This window comes from Nanorana parkeri, unplaced genomic scaffold (genome assembly GCF_000935625.1).
Source record: "Nanorana parkeri isolate BGI_ZX_2015 unplaced genomic scaffold, ASM93562v1 scaffold1763, whole genome shotgun sequence".
NCBI lineage: Eukaryota > Metazoa > Chordata > Amphibia > Anura > Dicroglossidae > Nanorana > Nanorana parkeri.
The window spans coordinates 188,916-205,920 of record NW_017308031.1 but is presented as its reverse complement, the minus strand read 5'-3'; the positions used below and the strand labels follow the sequence as shown (position 1 = coordinate 205,920).

Sequence of the window (17,005 nt, the reverse complement as noted above, 5' to 3'; positions counted from 1 at the left end):
ATGGTGTAGAGGAAGAAAAATAATATATTTTTTACACACTACTGAAACATTTGGGAATGTGTGATCCTAGGAGACAGAATACAGTAGTGAGATCTTTATTATATAAAGTGCTTTTGACTATTGTTTGTTAGATGGTCCACCGCATCTGGTGAGTGGATCAAGAGAGTGGTGGAGCACACGGATGGGGAGCAGTGTTTATCACTGATTTGCAAACATGTAGTGTAATATTTATTTTACTCGATTGTCCACTGATCCTAGTGAAATAAAGTGGTATCTGAACCATTTTAATTGGAGGTGTGCTGCAATTCCTACATCTACTGTGCTTTCTCTAAAGTCATCCTGGACCTGATTTAGTGCAGTGGAAAGTTCGGCGATATCAAGGTTAGTTGACTCATCCAATCATGTTTTGGAGAATTTGAAAAAAAAATCTACTTTTAATAATTGGATGTTTGCAATCAACACAGGTTCACCTCAGTTTCCATTATAGTACATCAGGTAATCTGTTTAAACTCTGTACAGATTGATGTAATGAGTACACTTTTTCTCCTCACGGAAGATATAATCTATACTGTATTTACTTCACCTATAATTTCAATTTGTTTCCCTACCTAAAGTTAAAATAAACTGTTCCTAAGAAAAACTCAGGGGCTGCCATTACTGATCAGGAAAGTCAGAGAGAAGTCAGAAGTCCTTATCTCTATACTCGTTCTAAATGTTTGACTTCAGTACCGCCGGCAGAGGATCAGCCATGCAGCTAGCATTTGTAGAATGAAGGGTCGCAATGGCAGCCTCCACATTTCTTTCTTGAAAGATTTACTTTGAATATGTATGAGTTCATGTGATTGCTATTTTAGAAAGCATTACTGTTTATGCCAACTATATATAAAAACCATTTACAATTTACATGCTATATAACTATGGTGGCAGTTCGGAGCTACAGGTCTTACATTCCTTGGTTCTTTTGGCAGGCTGCAGTGGCATCCGCTTTAAACATTCCCTCTGATTACATCCTGTGTTGTTTGGAGAAAAGGAAACACACAGAGCTCTCGCACACGGCCTCTCAAGCTGCTATCACGGCTGTAGCTGCTCATAAGTAAGTTTATCAGAGAATGCATCACATTTTTGTATTGTGTTTATGATGTATACCTCCCTATAATACATATAAATTAAACAAATTATACAATAATTGTTCCATAAAACACAAATGGAAAAGTTAACATGGGGAACTCCCCAAACTAAGAATATGAGGAAAAATGCATATGTAGAGTTTACCTTAAGTAAAGAAAAAAAACACATTAGAAAGAAACAGTAAATACGATAGACCTGAAGTTTTTACTTTTTATTGAAAGAGATGGGTCCAGCCTTTCAAACCTTCCTTTTGGCCAGTGCGACCACCCATCACATTAAAACAAATATGTCAGAATGCAAATGTCAATGACGGGCTCCAACACTACAATTCAGGCTTATAAAAGGGTCCGCACATACATTTATATAGATTACTTTGCAGTCTGAGCACCCCAAATCCTGGGCTGATGTAAATGACAACTATCAGCACTTCTTTGTAGTGTCAAATTGGGGCCCACCCATCCCATACATTAGTTTAGCTGGATGAGCAGCGCTAAAAAGTTCAGATAGTAAACATATTGAACTATTACCAATAAGTTTATGTTGAATATCTGTAGAGAGTGATTAAATAAAATAAAATAAAGTGAAATGTACACCTCGTGTTACGAGTGATGACTCCTATTAAAGTGTAACAAAGTGTTTAATTGAAAGCTGGAACAAAACACTTTATTGAGGAGCGCAACTACCTGAAATCACTTTGGTGAACACATGGGCTGAACACTGCTTGTACAGTAATGCTGGGACATGTATATGTCAAATACGAGTGTAGAACACCAACCTATCTATCTTGTGGCTTGACAAAGAGGAATTTCCTCGAAACGCGTAGCCATCCACCCACCGTGAACTCCTACTCCCCGTTCAGTCCTTCACGACTTTCGCTGACTACGAGATTACCGGAAATCTGAGACAGCAGCCCGACTGCATCGCTAATACACACGGGACCAGGCGCCTCAGTGCTGTCCGCGGCACCTCGCTCTCCCCCTTACACTCTCCCCGTCCCAGCCGTCGGCTGTCTCACCATCGCATACTTGCTTTAGACCAGCCGAAAATTGACAATTGGAGGGAACAAGCCATTTAGCCATTCACCTCTCACCTGCCAGCTAGAAGGACCCGACCAACAGATCCTGAAGCGAACCCCGGGAGAGATTTTTGGGCACATTTTCCCACATCCTAACTGTAAGTTAACATCTTTTTTATCCTATAGGGCCAGTTATAGGTTGGTGTTCTACACTCGTATTTGACATATACATGTCCCAACATTACTGTACAAGCAGTGTTCAGCCCATGTGTTCACCAAAGTGATTTCAGGTAGTTGCGCTCCTCAATAAAGTGTTTTGTTTTTGGGTTGTTACACAGGGTCCCTCCCCCTTTTGTGAGGAGCTTCGCACACCACCAGTAGTCAACCTTCAGAGTTGTGTCTGCTCTACAGGAGTGCGCTCTAAATATTGTGTTTTTAATTGAAAGCTGGCATACTATAAACCCGTAGGTCTAGAATATATCAACCGGATATACAGCGCTATTCAATTAGTGGTTATTAAAGTATAAGTGTATACATCCAAACTGTTTTTACAGACAATAGTGTCACTTAATTACAATAAGTGCTAGATCGCAAGTGATGGTGGGAAAAAAACAATAATGTTTAGCAATAATTATTGTCAGAAGAAGATAAACCGTGACAAAAAATGTCAAAAAATTTGACAAAAAATTTCATTTTTTGTCACGGTTTATCTTCTTCTGACAATAATTATTGCTAAACATTATTGTTTTTTTCCCACCATCACTTGCGATCTAGCACTTATTGTAATTAAGTAATACACCTAATTACAATTATATTAAGTAATACACTTATACTTTAATAACCACTAATTGAATTATTAGCGCTGTATACCCGGTTGATATACCGTCCCATACATTGCTAATGGCCAGCAAGGCCATCCTTCATAGTAAATGGCCAATAGGGGCATGTGCGAGTGAAGGGTCAAGATCAGTGCTTGACATGAATAAAAATTGTCAAACGGTATCGGTTGCAGCAAGTTTGTCCTATTGAGATGTGTTTCTGTTGTTTCAAAAGTTCTTCAGTCCCAGGTGGAGAAGGATCAAGTGCTGTCCCTAGGTTACAACTGTTCTGAGATTTCTGCAAAAAAAGCTACTTAAAACATATGGCACATATGGAACAAATGTATGCATTTGCCCAAACTCGTGTTCCAGTAGTGCTGTCTTGGACTGAAAAATGCAGTGTTCAGTAACATAGCCCTTCTACAGGAGCTCTTAATATCTCAGAATGCTTGGATAGAGGGTCACTTGTGGACACATAAAAACAAATGCACTGGTTATTTATTTAGTTTCTGGCAATATGACCTTTTCTTTTGGTTGCTTATAGAAAGACGTTTTGCATTTCTAATTGCTTGTTTTCTATGAAGCAACACAGTGATTACTATCTTCACTGCGGGAAGCGGAGTGTGTATAGAAAGACTGTACAAGGCTGAAAAAAGACAAAGTATTTAACAACATATGTGAAAGATGAAAGCTGCTGTTTTCTATGAAGCCAAATAAAATATTTCCTATGCTGCGTTGCCCTTTGCTTTATATGACATCTTGAGACATAGTGGACTGTGCATTGCAGCCTATGGGTCTCCCTGCAGACCGTTATTCTTTATGGCATGAGCAGTACAGCACAGCCCAGTGGCTCAGCAATGGAAACTGCCTGTCATTTACCCGAAACACAGTGCAACTCATCTCTCATCTTAGAATTACAAAGCCTGACTGGGAAATGCTTCCTTTGTATGAGATTTAGAGCTAAACAATAAACTGGATGATGTATCTGGAAGGGTGGGAAATACATGTGATATGGGATTACTTACTAGGTCTATGGGTTGGGAGCCTGGCCCCAGTCCTTCCTGTCTTCTAAGCCTCACTCTGGATGTCCATTAAAGTAACTAGTTTCCTTTAACATTTGAATCTTAAATGCGCTTTACTTTATAAAGATTATGGCACCCATAAACATATTCAAAAACAACATTTTATTGTGGGCTTGGCTACTTAACTGTTTAGGGTTGGAAGATAGATACATGTACGCTGCCAAGACATTGCTAATTATGCCTATTACCGACTACATACATATAATTTTCTAGGTAATAAAATGTGTTGTGTACAGTTTCCCACAATGTACGATAATTAGTCCAAAGAAACCTAAAAAACACAGCTAGTAAATTAGTTTGGGTCACATAGTAATAATATTTTTGGGTTTCTCTATTGTGCAGTAAAGTTATTCACATACATGTTTTCATCTTAAACAACAGAAAACCTACTGGAGGATATTATAAAAAAAATACAGAGAGACCTCTTTTAATGCACTTTGAGCTTGTCTTAAAATTAAAAAAGCCTGAATATCAATAATGCAATACTCCAATGCAAACCAACTCAACTACGTACCCTTAACCTCTTAAAGGATATCTATGGTCAAAAATGAACAATTAATATTTTTTTACATTCATTTTTTAAGTTTTGCTATGTGAATGGGAACATGTAAGACATATAAAAGTAGGTATGATTCCAATTTTGCTGCAAAAGTGGAAATACACATTAAGCTGGAGTGCCCCCAGTTACATTTAGTGGGGTTTTGTTCCTAGACTGTAGCCAGCTTGAGTTTTTTGTTTAAATTTTTGAAGGGAATTTATAAAAAGGGGAGCAGACAAAATCTGAAGCAGCTGTTCACAACAACCAATCAGCCCTTCTTTTTCATTTTCAAATCTTAACTGAACAAACTTAAGAGAGAAGCTGATTGGTCACCATGCACAGCTGCTCCAAATGTCTACTCCAGTTTTGATAAATTCCCCTGTTTGTGTTCTGTGGATTTCTCCTAAGCTCAGGATAATAATTATGTCCGCCTGCTGCTGTTGAGTTGTCTCCTGTAGTGCTTGTGAGGAGTAACAATTTATGAGTTAGAGACTACGTAGAGAAGGAGGAAGATTCAAACTAGCCTTTAGAAATAGACTGTGACTGCTATCATAGGGTCACCAAAATTTGGCTGCTCTTAAAGGGCCAACAGTAATCTTTACTACCACTAGCAATTACAAGCCATTATTCCTATTTTGGGAATTCTGTCCCCTAACCCTCCCTCCAGCATTTATTGAGCAAAAATAAACCTTAATCAAAAAGCTAAAGTGATCAGTGACTGATGTGAAGGAGAATGCATCTAGCAAGTGGCTTGGTAGTGCTGGGTGGAGGAACGTTTATTGGTACTGGACTCTGCATGGAACCATGCTTAAGCCTAGCCCAGTGCACAATGGGTGGGTTACCTACTCAGATAAGGGGCACACAGTTGGTAGTTATCTTAAAGCTGAACTCTGGGATAAGCAAATATTGTCTAAATACAAGAGTCATGTGTATTCTTACTTGAATTTTGTGCATTGCTCCTGAATCTGAATCCAGTGTGAAACCTTTCCTGTAGCAAAGGCCAGTCACTGCTGCTCTCTCTCCTTGTGCAGGGTGACTGGTCTTGTATCCGCCCCCTCCTGTAGTTTTCTGCCTGTAGTGGGTGGAGCCTGCTGGGTCCCTTCCTCTTATTCCAGATGTCATTGCTTCTTATGCAAGGTAATAACTGGTCTCGCAAAGGCATTTGGAGCACACATAGTGGATTTACATCCTTTGAGGCTATTGAGAAATATATTTAAACAAAATTTTCCATGCCTAAAGTTCAGCCTTAAAGGGCCTATAGATTTATGGACTTATTGGCAATTCTGTTTGACATAGTGAATTACTGTTACTCTATTCAAATATAAATAACAGCATAATAAAAGAGTTGTATCTTTCTCATTTTATACTACAAGTATTCTATTTTTATTGACCATGTATCATACCTTAAAGAGGAACACGTACTCTGGAAGCTGTGCCAAAAAAAAAAAGCAGACAGAGGGTAATGGATTAGTCACCAGCATTGCCTGTGGTCTCCCTGCAACCAATATTTTGCTCATTACTGACTTGCCATGTCTTGTTTTGCACTGTGTTTCTGTGTGGAGGCGGCCATCTTGGTAGAGGCAGGGCTTTGATTTCTCATATCAGAGCCTCCAGCAAGGATAATAGTGAGCAGGACAGTAGTGACCAAATCTCACTCCAAATCTCTTGAGACTTGTAGTTGGAGGCAGTAGTGCCTTAGATCTCACAATGCAGATATACAGTTATAAGCCTACAGTATATGGACAGGATTGCCTAGGCACACTCACATACTCGGGACCACACTGCTATTTCTCAGGGGGAATTCCAGACAAAAGGTACATTTTTAAAGGTAATGCATAGGACAATGATTATTTCTAAACATCGCCTATAACATAAGGAAAACTTCATTTTTTGAGTTCAGGTCCACGTTAATTCTTCTAATTGAACTTCAGCATACAATTAAATGAATCCGAGTCAATATCTACTTTTTTTTGACACTGATATATTTTTTTTTTCAGAACCAGTCAAACTGTTTCCTCTGTTATTCAACATAGAGAAAAATCATTTATATTAAGACATCAACCTCCATTCTTTGGCAAATACAAGGTGAATTCTGGGCTACTAATTACAGTATATCACTTCTGGAGTCACAGTATACTGTGAAGTGTGTCAATGCACCTCATTACATTGTCTACATGTACAATCATTTCCTGCTCTTCCTTCTGGTTCCTCCACCCCTCAGGAATGTATTGCTGTCTATATGCCTGTTGAATAGATGTGTCCCTTCCTACCTGGTGAGGGGGCATCTAGGACAGGAAATGAGGAGAAATTAACATGGACAACAATAAAAACACCTCTGTCATTTTTTGTTTATTTTTACTGTGTTCCAAACTAAATAGACTAGTTCTGCATCCTATGAATGCATTTCCCACTATTTTGTAGGGACATCTTCATGTTCTATAGGGCACAATGGACCACGTCTGCATACGGTTTGCTGAAATTGCCTCTTGAAGTCTGCATTAGAAATATTTTCAACAGGGTGACAACACAGGGGCAAAACTGGGAGACAGACACAGAGCGTTGTCATCCTATAAGAGGAAGTTACAACCTAGGAAGTTGCCATCCTATAAAAGGAAGAACAAGGACCCCCTATGGCAGGATTATCATATATTATTTTAATAAAAGCTGCAGATTTAAAAATACTTCAAAAGTCTTTATAAAGTGCATGATCATGCTTTATTGTTGGATATTATCTGGTAAGCCTGTCAGTTAGCCAAAATTGTTTTTATACCCGATCAGAGAAGCAAGATAGTGTTGATTACCTGATCCCAATCAGAGGAGCAAGATAGTGTTGATTACCTGATCCCAATCAGAAGAGCAAGATAGTGTTGATTACCCGATCCCCGATCAGAGTAGCAAGATCGTGTTTATTACCTGATGCCCGATCACAGGAGCAAGATAGTGTTGATTACCTAAACCCCGATCAGAGGAGCAAGATAGTGTTGATTACAAGGTTGTCATACATTTAATTATGACAACCTTGTAATCATCACCATCTTGCTCCTCTGATGTGGGATCAGGTAATCAACACTATTTTGCTTTAAAAGTGAAGCTTGTTGCTCTGTAAGTTGCAGGTCTCTGCTATAAAATGATGTGTACTGTTAGTTTCCAGTGTATACCTATGACCCTGGGGTCAGGACACTACAATAAATCCAATGTCTTGGGGCACATCCCAGCAGTGCCTTGTTCCAAAAAGACTTTTATTTCCCACAGAAAGCTTTCACCACACGGTGCATGATCTTTTCCCTCTTCCAACTTATTCCCCAAATTTTCTAACAAGTTAATAATAATATGTTTATTAATATAGTAGCATTTACCATATCATCATCTTGTTATCTTTACCGCAGGTTGGTTATATGGATGATGGGAGGATTGTAGCATTAGATGTGACATATTACTGTAATGCTGGACACAGACCTGATGAATCCTTTCAGGTAAATGATCTTTACACTCTAACATTTCTAGATCAAGTGGGTCATGTGACTCTAGGGTCCATTCACACCAAAACACTGTGCACTGCAACACATGTATTGTCTTGCATTGAAGTGCATTGTGGTGTGTTCAAAATGAATGGTCTGGAACACACCACAAGACATATGAAAATGGGGCAGGTGGCATTTCCCCAGAATGCCAAGCACAAGGCGCCTTGTGCTGTACTGCACTGGTTAAAAGGTCATTGGGGTGCCGGTCATAATGAATGACACTACAGTGCAGCGATCCACGCAAAACACTGCGGCACAGTGGTGTGAATGGGGCTTTAATGTATACTTGTAGAACCTAAATAAGATGTGTTTTCTATCTACAGCACAGTAAGTGAAGGTAAATGTCCCCAATAGGGGAAGATTGAAAAAAAAGAAAAATTATGTGTGTGTGTTTTTATTCTCATTTTTACTTTTTGTCAGCCACCAAACTAGGTCTGTAATTGGCAAATACAGTTTATCCTGAAGGAGATTTAATATTGTTATTAAAATGTTTTACTTCTAATTCATGTTTTACTTAGTTATTTACATTCATTTTGTCATATTCAGGTGCTTACCGCGTGCTTACTGAGTGCACAAAATGCTTATAGTATTCCCAACAGCAGGTGCACTGTTGTACCATGCAAAACAAATCTCCCATCCAAGAAATTCTACTCTGAATATGGATTTGCACTTGCAGCAATGCTACCAGAGATTTGGATAGATACAGTAGCAGACAGATGTGGAGTGCTACATGAAAAGGTAAGTTAAGTGTCACTTGTATTACATACCTACAATCATACAGCTCAAAAAAAAAGTGTGATTAAGGTGTAATTAGGGGAGGATGGTCATTTCATGAACAACCCTGCCCAGCTAGGTTTTTGTCAGTTAGATAACGTGAGAGTTTATAATGAAGAACATCTAGAAATGTTATTGTGTTCTAATGGTACCCCCCAGAACTCTATAGCAGTGGTCTCCAAACTGCAGCTCTCGGGCCAGAGGCTACACTTTGATTTCCTTTGTCCTGCCCTCGGGGCACTGTTCTTCCCACTGACACAATGGGCCACTGTTTTTTCCACTGACACGAATGATGGGGCATAATTTGTCCCGCTGACAGCATTGACGGGGCATAATTCCTCCCTTTGACACCAATGATGGGCACAATTCCTCCCACTGTTACCATTGAATGTGCACAATTGTTCCCACAATGGAACGTTATTCCTCCCACTGATACCAATGATGTGGCACTATTCCTCCCACTGACCATACGAGCTAGGTCATTTTTTTTTACTCCTACTGACCACCAACCCTTGGGAATTTTTACTCCCACTGATCAACCATCGAATCTGAGACATTTTGTACTCCCAGTGGCCACAGGCTGGCCCTCCTAAAGCCTCGAGGACATTAAAATGGCCCTTTCTTTAAAACATTTGGGGACCCCTGCTCTATAGGCTCAATTTAAAAAGATTAAACACAGGGATAGGGTTCTTTTTTTTAGCCATGTGACTGTAATTTTTGAAGCTGCATTCCGGGTTAAGTAACAAAATGAACCTTCACCCCACACTGCAAGGTTTAAAACTAATTTTGTCTAGGGGTAGATAAATAAGCAACTATACTTACCTTATTCTTTATATTCCTCTGCTCTCCATCTCCTGCTTTCAGTTCTCAGGTACAGTGCAGGACTTCTGATCCTGCATTGGATATACATATACGTTAAGTAGACCCAGTGGCATTACATTTTTGTGTTGACTAAAAATTGGTAGACAAGTTGATTTTTAGTAGGAGACATTTTTATAAATACTGTTTACTGTCTACAATGTTAAAATGTAAACCTTGATATTCTGTATGACATCGGAGGTTAAGTACAATTAAATATTTTAATTCCAGGTACGACATTTAAATCTGTATAAAGAACATAGCGAAACACCATTTAAAGGAGACTTTAATGCAAACAGTCTTTTGGATTGCTGGGATGAGTGCTTGAAGAAGTCATCTTACCATCAGAGAAGAGCTGCAGCAGCAGAAAGTAACAAAGTGCATGCGTGGAGGAAACAAGGCTTCTCCATCATTCCTGTCATGTTCCCTGCTGGACTCATTGCCAACTTCCTTGGTCAGGTATGCAGACTTTCAGATCTTATGAACGTAAGGGCTTTATTAAGGATGTAGCTACTGCCATACCAACCCATACAGCTACTCAGGGACCCAGCAGTATAGTTGGTCCCATGCAGTCTGAGCATATAGTTCATCCTGAAATACAATTACTGATCCTCCATAGATTTCCTTAGGGACTTACTTTATGTGGCACCAAGGACAGGCAACAGATGTTGTAGGACCGAAGACAGTCCTTAGTGTATAACAGCAGGATAGTCACATTCAGTCCTCACTTCCTCCCTGCACTCTATTCAAGGAAATGCACATTTACATTTTTTTAGATTTTCTGTAAGTCATAGGGCAAAGGACTAGTCAATAACATTGCCTGTAGGCTACCCGCAGATGATCTTTTCCCCAGGAATGACTTATCATGCCTTGTTCTTTGCTGTGTTTCTGTGTGGAGGTGGCCATCTTGGTAGAAAAGCAGGGTTTTGCATCTTCATGACAGAATTTCCTGATTACTATTGATCTGATGAACTGTTGAATGGTGAGATAATGATCATGAACAGGTGAGGCCCAAAAAAATCAGTGATGGTTTCTACTGTTCTTCTGTTTTTATCAAATGTGTATTTAAAACAACATGTAGAATTCCCCTAACCCGGTCACCAAGTTATGTGTGGAGGAGGGAGGGAGGGAGGACAGCACCCCTTTTTTAGGCTAATCCATGGCTGGAGCCCAACTCAACACATGGCAATTCCTCTGAGTATATATGCCCTGTCCCAGTATGCAACACTGGCCAATAGTGATCCAGTGATTGGCTGGTGAACTGCACACACAATCACAGTGTCCCACACTGCAGCATACTCCATTCAGGCAAGTACAATCAATGCCAGAACACCTGGAATTAACCAGATATATTCCAACTATAATTCAGCCAAACAGACTATAGCTCTGGCAATCACTATATTTCTAGTAGCCACTCCACTAAAGGTGATGGGGGCTACACCTGTAAAACATGTTAAATCCATTAAAATTACATGCATGATAATTCAATTCATAATTGTCAATGTTACAATATTTTATACGGGGAAACCCTCAGTGATCTCAAGTGTTTAAAAGACAATGGGCATCATTAAAGATTAGTTATAAAAGCACTAATTCCACATTAAGTTCACAGAGAAATCTCGCCTCTCTAATTTTCCGACTGCATCCCTATCACAAGGATCCCACAGGTGCAGGCAGAACAAGGGTGTGTTCACCTTCAATCAGTTCAGCTCAAAAGAAAGCCACACACCGCCGGATCTTTAAATAATAAATCCAATATTTATTTGTAATCCAAAAGTGCACACCACAGACATGCTCCCCAAGACAACAAGAATCCTTTTACGCGTTTCACCGAGTAAGCTTAATCATCAAGGTGAATCCAAAACTAAAAAAAACTAAAAAATGTTTGGGCCTCAGTTCCACTTTCTGTACATAACTTTACCGATAATGTTAGAGAAAAGTACAGATATACAAATATGGAATATTTCCAGAAAGCTCCAAGGCAAAAATGTTTATGTCCTACTTATACTGATCCATTACAAGGAGATCTTTTTTAAAGACTATCTATGTACTTAGAATCAGAAATATCTCTATTAATAGTCAGAACAATCTCTTTTGCCTTGTGACAATCAGTTTCATATTTATGTTCTCCATGTGTTATTTTCTAATGCAGGTTTGCATGTAACTGGCTGTTATTGGCAAATGCAGAATATTTGTATATCAAGTGACTCGCTCTGTATTTTCACAGGAATTCACTTTTATTAACACTTTTTTAACTATTTTTCACCACTTTGTTGTGCCGGAAGTACAACGCATCACTCTTTCCAGATACATGAATGCCGAATTGTATGTTCTCAGAATGCCAGGCAGCTCTCTAAATAATAAAACTTTTCTTTTTAGGCATCTGTACTGGTTCATATATGTACAGATGGATGGGTGCTGGTGACACCTGCCGGAAGTGACTTGGCAAAGGAGACACTGACAAAAATGATGCAGGTGAGTCTTTTAAGAAAACATAGAAATTAAAGGATAACTGCCCTTCTAGCATAAACCCCATCTTCCACCTTACCAGTTTAAATACACTATATTGTCAAAAGTATTGGGGCACCCCTCCAAATCCTTGGATACAGGTGCTCTAATCCCCTCCATGACCACAGGTGTATAAAATCAAGCACCCAGGCATGCAGACTGCTTCTACAAACATTTGTGAAAAAATGGGTCGCTTTCAGGAGCTCAGTGAATTCAAGGTTGCCACCTGTGCAATAAGTCCATCCATGAAATTTCCTTGCTACTAAATATTCCACGGCCAACTGTTAGTGGTATTATAACAAAGTGGAAGCAACTGGGAACAACAGCAACTCAGCCACGAAGTGGTAGGCCACGTAAAATGACAGAGCGGGGTCAGCGCTTGCTGAAGCGCACAGTGCGCAGAAGTCGCCAACTGTCTGCAGAGTCAGTAGCTACAGACCTCCAAACTTTGTGTGGCCTTCAGATTGGCACAACGACAGTGCGTAGAGAGCTTCATGGAATGGGTTTCCATGGCCGAACAGCTGCATCCAAGCCTTACATCAACAAGTGCAATGCAAAGCGTCAGATGCAGTGGTGTAAAGCACGCCGCCACTGGACTCTAGAGAAGTGGAGACGTGTTCTCTAGAGTGACGAATCACACTTCTCTGTCTGGCAATCCGGTGGATGTGTCTGGGTTTGGCGGTTGACAGGAGAACAGTACTTGTCTGACTGCATTGTGCCAAGTGTATAGTTTGGTGGAGGGGGGATTACGGTGTGCAGGGCCGCCGTCAGGGGGGTACGGCCGATATTAATTTTTTTTCATTGCAGCAAAGTGACAATTAAAAAAAAAAAAACTATTTTATGTCACTTTGCTGCAATGAAACGAATGATACGAACATGAAACGCAAATGAACATTCGTACTGACTACCGCTAGCGAAAATTTGTCCAAATCCCGAAAAACGAAATAACACAAAATCCAAATCAAAACAAGCTGAAACTCATTTTTTTTGCCGGTGCCCATGTCTAGTGTCCAGCGGGTCACGAAGCCCTGCGTCCAGCGGGTAATGTGACTGTGGGGGGGGGAGGGCGCATTAGAGTGTAAGCTCCTCTGCATAGAGACTGATGTGACTGGGGGGGCGGGGATTAGAGTGTAAGCTCTGTACAGAGACTGATGTGACTGTGGGTGGGACATTAGAGTGTAAGCTCCTTTTTTTTTATATATATAAATATATACAGTTTGACTGACTGGCTCAGCATGGCGGCGGTGCGGGGGAGACAGGGCGGTGCAGGGAGGGGGGGCCCCGGCCTAAAGCTGTGTAAGGGGCCCCGTAATTTCTGAAGGCTGCCCTGACGGTGTGGGGTTGTTTTTCAGGGGTTAAGATTGGCCCCTTAGTTCCAGTGAAGGGAACTTTTAGGGCATCAGCATACCAAGACGTTTTGGACAATTTCATGCTCCCAACTTTGTGGGAACAGTTTGGGGATGGCCCCTTCCTGTTCCAACATGACTGCGCACCAGTGCACAAAGCAAGGTCCATAAAGACATGGATGAGCGAGCTTGGGATGGAGGAACTTGACTGGCCTGCACAGTGTCCTGACCTCAACCCGATAGAACACCTTTGGGATGAATTAGAGCGGAGACTGCGAGCCCGGCCTTCTCCTCCAACATCAGTACCTCGCCTCACAAATGCGCTTCTGGAAGAATGGTCAAACATTCCCATAGACACACTCCTAAAGCTTGTGGACGCCTTCCCAGAAGAGTTGAAGCTGTTATAGCTGCAAAGCGTGGGCCAACTCAATATTGAACCCTACGGACCAAGACTGGGATGCCATTATAGTTCATGTGCGTGTAAAGGCCGGCGTCCCAATACTTTTGGCAATATAGTGTATGTGAGACTGGAGAGAAAAATATTATCACATTTGATCCCGTAGTATCATGTCAAACATACCATGCCACTGAAATTTTCTTTAATCAAAGTGTATGGTGCTACAAAATGTACAATCAAATGCTCTACACCTAAATGGAGGCATCAACACGGATGATTCAACTATACTCCAGGTCAGCCTCCATTACACACTAGAAGTAATGCATTAACATTGTAGTGGACTGCAGAACAATAATGCATGCATTGTTTTACTTTATTAGGTTTTATTGCAGAGATAAAATTTAGGAGAGAAGATGACCTTTAGTAACATTGTTTTACTTTTGTAGGTTGTGAGTAGAGAGTTCCGAGTCCCAATGGCTTACATCCGCATCAGTGAAACCGGTACTGCCTTTGCAATAGAGAAAGATGTCCAACTATCATCTTATGATGTTCAAGTTCACCTAATGGCAGCACAGGTAGTCATTATACTATTGTTAACACAATACTTAAAATGCATCGATATATACATATTTTGCACAATACAGCATTGCCTTTATCTACGAAATCTAGGGCTATATCAGCAGCCTAAGAGCAAGCCAGTTAGAATTTACAACCTAGAACAGCCTCTCTCAGCTTTTTTACCCTGGAGGAATCCTCAATATTTTTTTTTAGGTCTTTGGGCAACCAGTTATTAAATATATTTCTACCAATGTTTCCCAGTAGATTGGTGTGATCACTAAATTGTAGAATGTTTAAAATGAAGGAACAAATAATTTGGCATACCTAGCATATTTGACACTCTGGACGGATCATTTTTTACACATTCCTGCTCTGTACAACAACATTTTTATTAATAATCTTTATCGTTTTTGTTAATAATCTTGTTCCTCTAACAGAAGTGCAAGTATAGAAGTGCCTCTTTGTATTGGTGGTCAGTGTAGGTCGGAGATCAATTCACTACTGATCGAGGAACCCCTAGTGACCTCAGGAGGAACATTAGGGTTCCACTGTACCCTGGTTAAAATAGACTTACCTAGAAGATAACAAGTATGTTATATGCTTAGTGTCTGTACATAAGAATAAATCACCTCTATTGGTGATTTATTGGACACCACATAGATGCAATGCAGCACATAGTTCCCGTGCTTAAAGGTAAATTAAATAATTATTTTAAAAGTGAAATTATAAAAATTGTGAGTCAATTTTATTTTAGTTGCTTTTTGTTGTATACATTTTTAAACATTGTTTTATATCTGTTTACTTTATGTATAGTATCCTTGTTTTAGAAATAGAAATGTAATACATGACTAAGAAGCACTATTGGTTAATTAAAGAGACAGCAATGCATTAATCATCTCCTTTCAGGCAGGTTGTCTTTCACTAAGGGCTCATTCCCTGTGTCACATGTCATAAACACATTAAAAATGTGTTTTAAATGGTGACTGCTAACTCAAAAATAAAATATAAATATGCAATATTTCAAATGTATCTGACAAAAAAAGAAACTTCTTGAAATTATTGTTTTTAGAATAAATAAAAATCTGGAATTCATAAAGAGTGTAGTAGACACTCATTCGAAAATCTGTTCCCATCTGTGCAACAAATGACGCAATTTGAGACAGACTCATTTAACTGTCAATATGTTGCAGAATTGTGCAACATAACACTTACACATGTGACACAATTTACTCCAACATGGAAAAGGTTAACTTTACCTCCACGTTTTTTAATCACACATATGGTGGTATTTATTCATGAATTTCTCACTGCCATAGCACCAGAGTGTGTCACACAGAAAATACCTGGATTTGTTGTAGTAATTTAAAAGCTGTTTACTCTTCTAACTATGTTTCATATTACACCTATTGTTACATATTCAGGGTGTAACATGAAACATGGTCACATCGCAATACCCACCTTCCGCCATCACCACCAGGGATGGGAGGGTGAATCTGCAGGAGCCAGACTATTGCACTCATGATCTACTGATCTTGGTTGCAATGCTTAACTGTCTCCAATGAAAAAAAATGAAAAATGCAAATTTTTTCTTAATGAATATGTGTACAATTATAGTTTTTTATGAAAAGTTGGAATTTCCCTTTAGCCTGGAACAAGTCTGCAGAAGAAGAAAGCCAAAGTAAAGTCATAAACACTTATTTGTTCATCATAGTAAAAATGTTTCACTCCACTGATATGCCTGTTCAATGGAAACATGTTCAAACATAAATAAATTCAACAAGCAGTGCTTCCTCTCTAACATTCTACTTACACTTTTCTGGTAACGGTGAACATTTTTCTTGTGCAGGAAGCATGTCAGACCCTTCTGAAACGTCTGCAACCAATCATCTGTCTGCATCCAAATGCCACTTGGAAGGAATGTGTAAGTATTATATATGAAAGTTATAGGGGCAGTCCAGGTGTCCAGCGCTTTGAAGAGGTTGTCACCATACACATAAAAGTGTGGGACGGGGGTTGATAGTGGTGTGCGGCTTCCTGTTGGTACGGACCGGGGTGACCGACACGTGTAATGGTAACACAAAAAAGGGAAAAATAGGAAGCGCCACGACCGGGGGGAGAATTGGTTGTGGTCCAATAAATGGAGCCTAGTTGGTTGTTGGAGTGGTCTGACTGACTTGAAGGTGATGTGGAGGCGAGCAGGTGTAGACCTTCTCGGTTTGGGTGGTTGGGGATCAACGGAGACACAAAAGAGAACGGTGGAGAGTTGAGAAATCACATATAGGATAGGATCAAGGTGTGGAGTGTGGAGACTTACCGTTAGGTAAGGATAGATGCAATGTCATCCTCGGTAGGAGAGAAGGCAGGAGTCTGTGGTGAAGGATCCCCAGGCTCGAGGCAGCTCTTGGAATGTTGGAACAGAAGACCAAGCCGTGGCGTCCTTGTTGCTAGGAGATGCAGTCGGA

The 17,005-nt window shown here is 40.0% G+C and overlaps 1 protein-coding gene across 1 annotated transcript in view; it reads left to right on the top strand.

The window, feature by feature from the left end:
* The window catches only part of LOC108799583 (aldehyde oxidase-like), an 85,853-nt gene that overhangs the window by 55,564 nt on the left and 13,284 nt on the right, over positions 1–17,005 (top strand). Inside the window, exons 15-22 of the mRNA XM_018571464.1 lie at positions 969–1,093; positions 6,579–6,666; positions 7,968–8,054; positions 8,649–8,840; positions 9,966–10,193; positions 12,114–12,209; positions 14,432–14,555; positions 16,385–16,464. Of these exons, the coding sequence (XP_018426966.1) occupies positions 969–1,093; positions 6,579–6,666; positions 7,968–8,054; positions 8,649–8,840; positions 9,966–10,193; positions 12,114–12,209; positions 14,432–14,555; positions 16,385–16,464 (1,020 nt within the window). The remainder of the gene's footprint in view (positions 1–968; positions 1,094–6,578; positions 6,667–7,967; positions 8,055–8,648; positions 8,841–9,965; positions 10,194–12,113; positions 12,210–14,431; positions 14,556–16,384; positions 16,465–17,005) is intronic.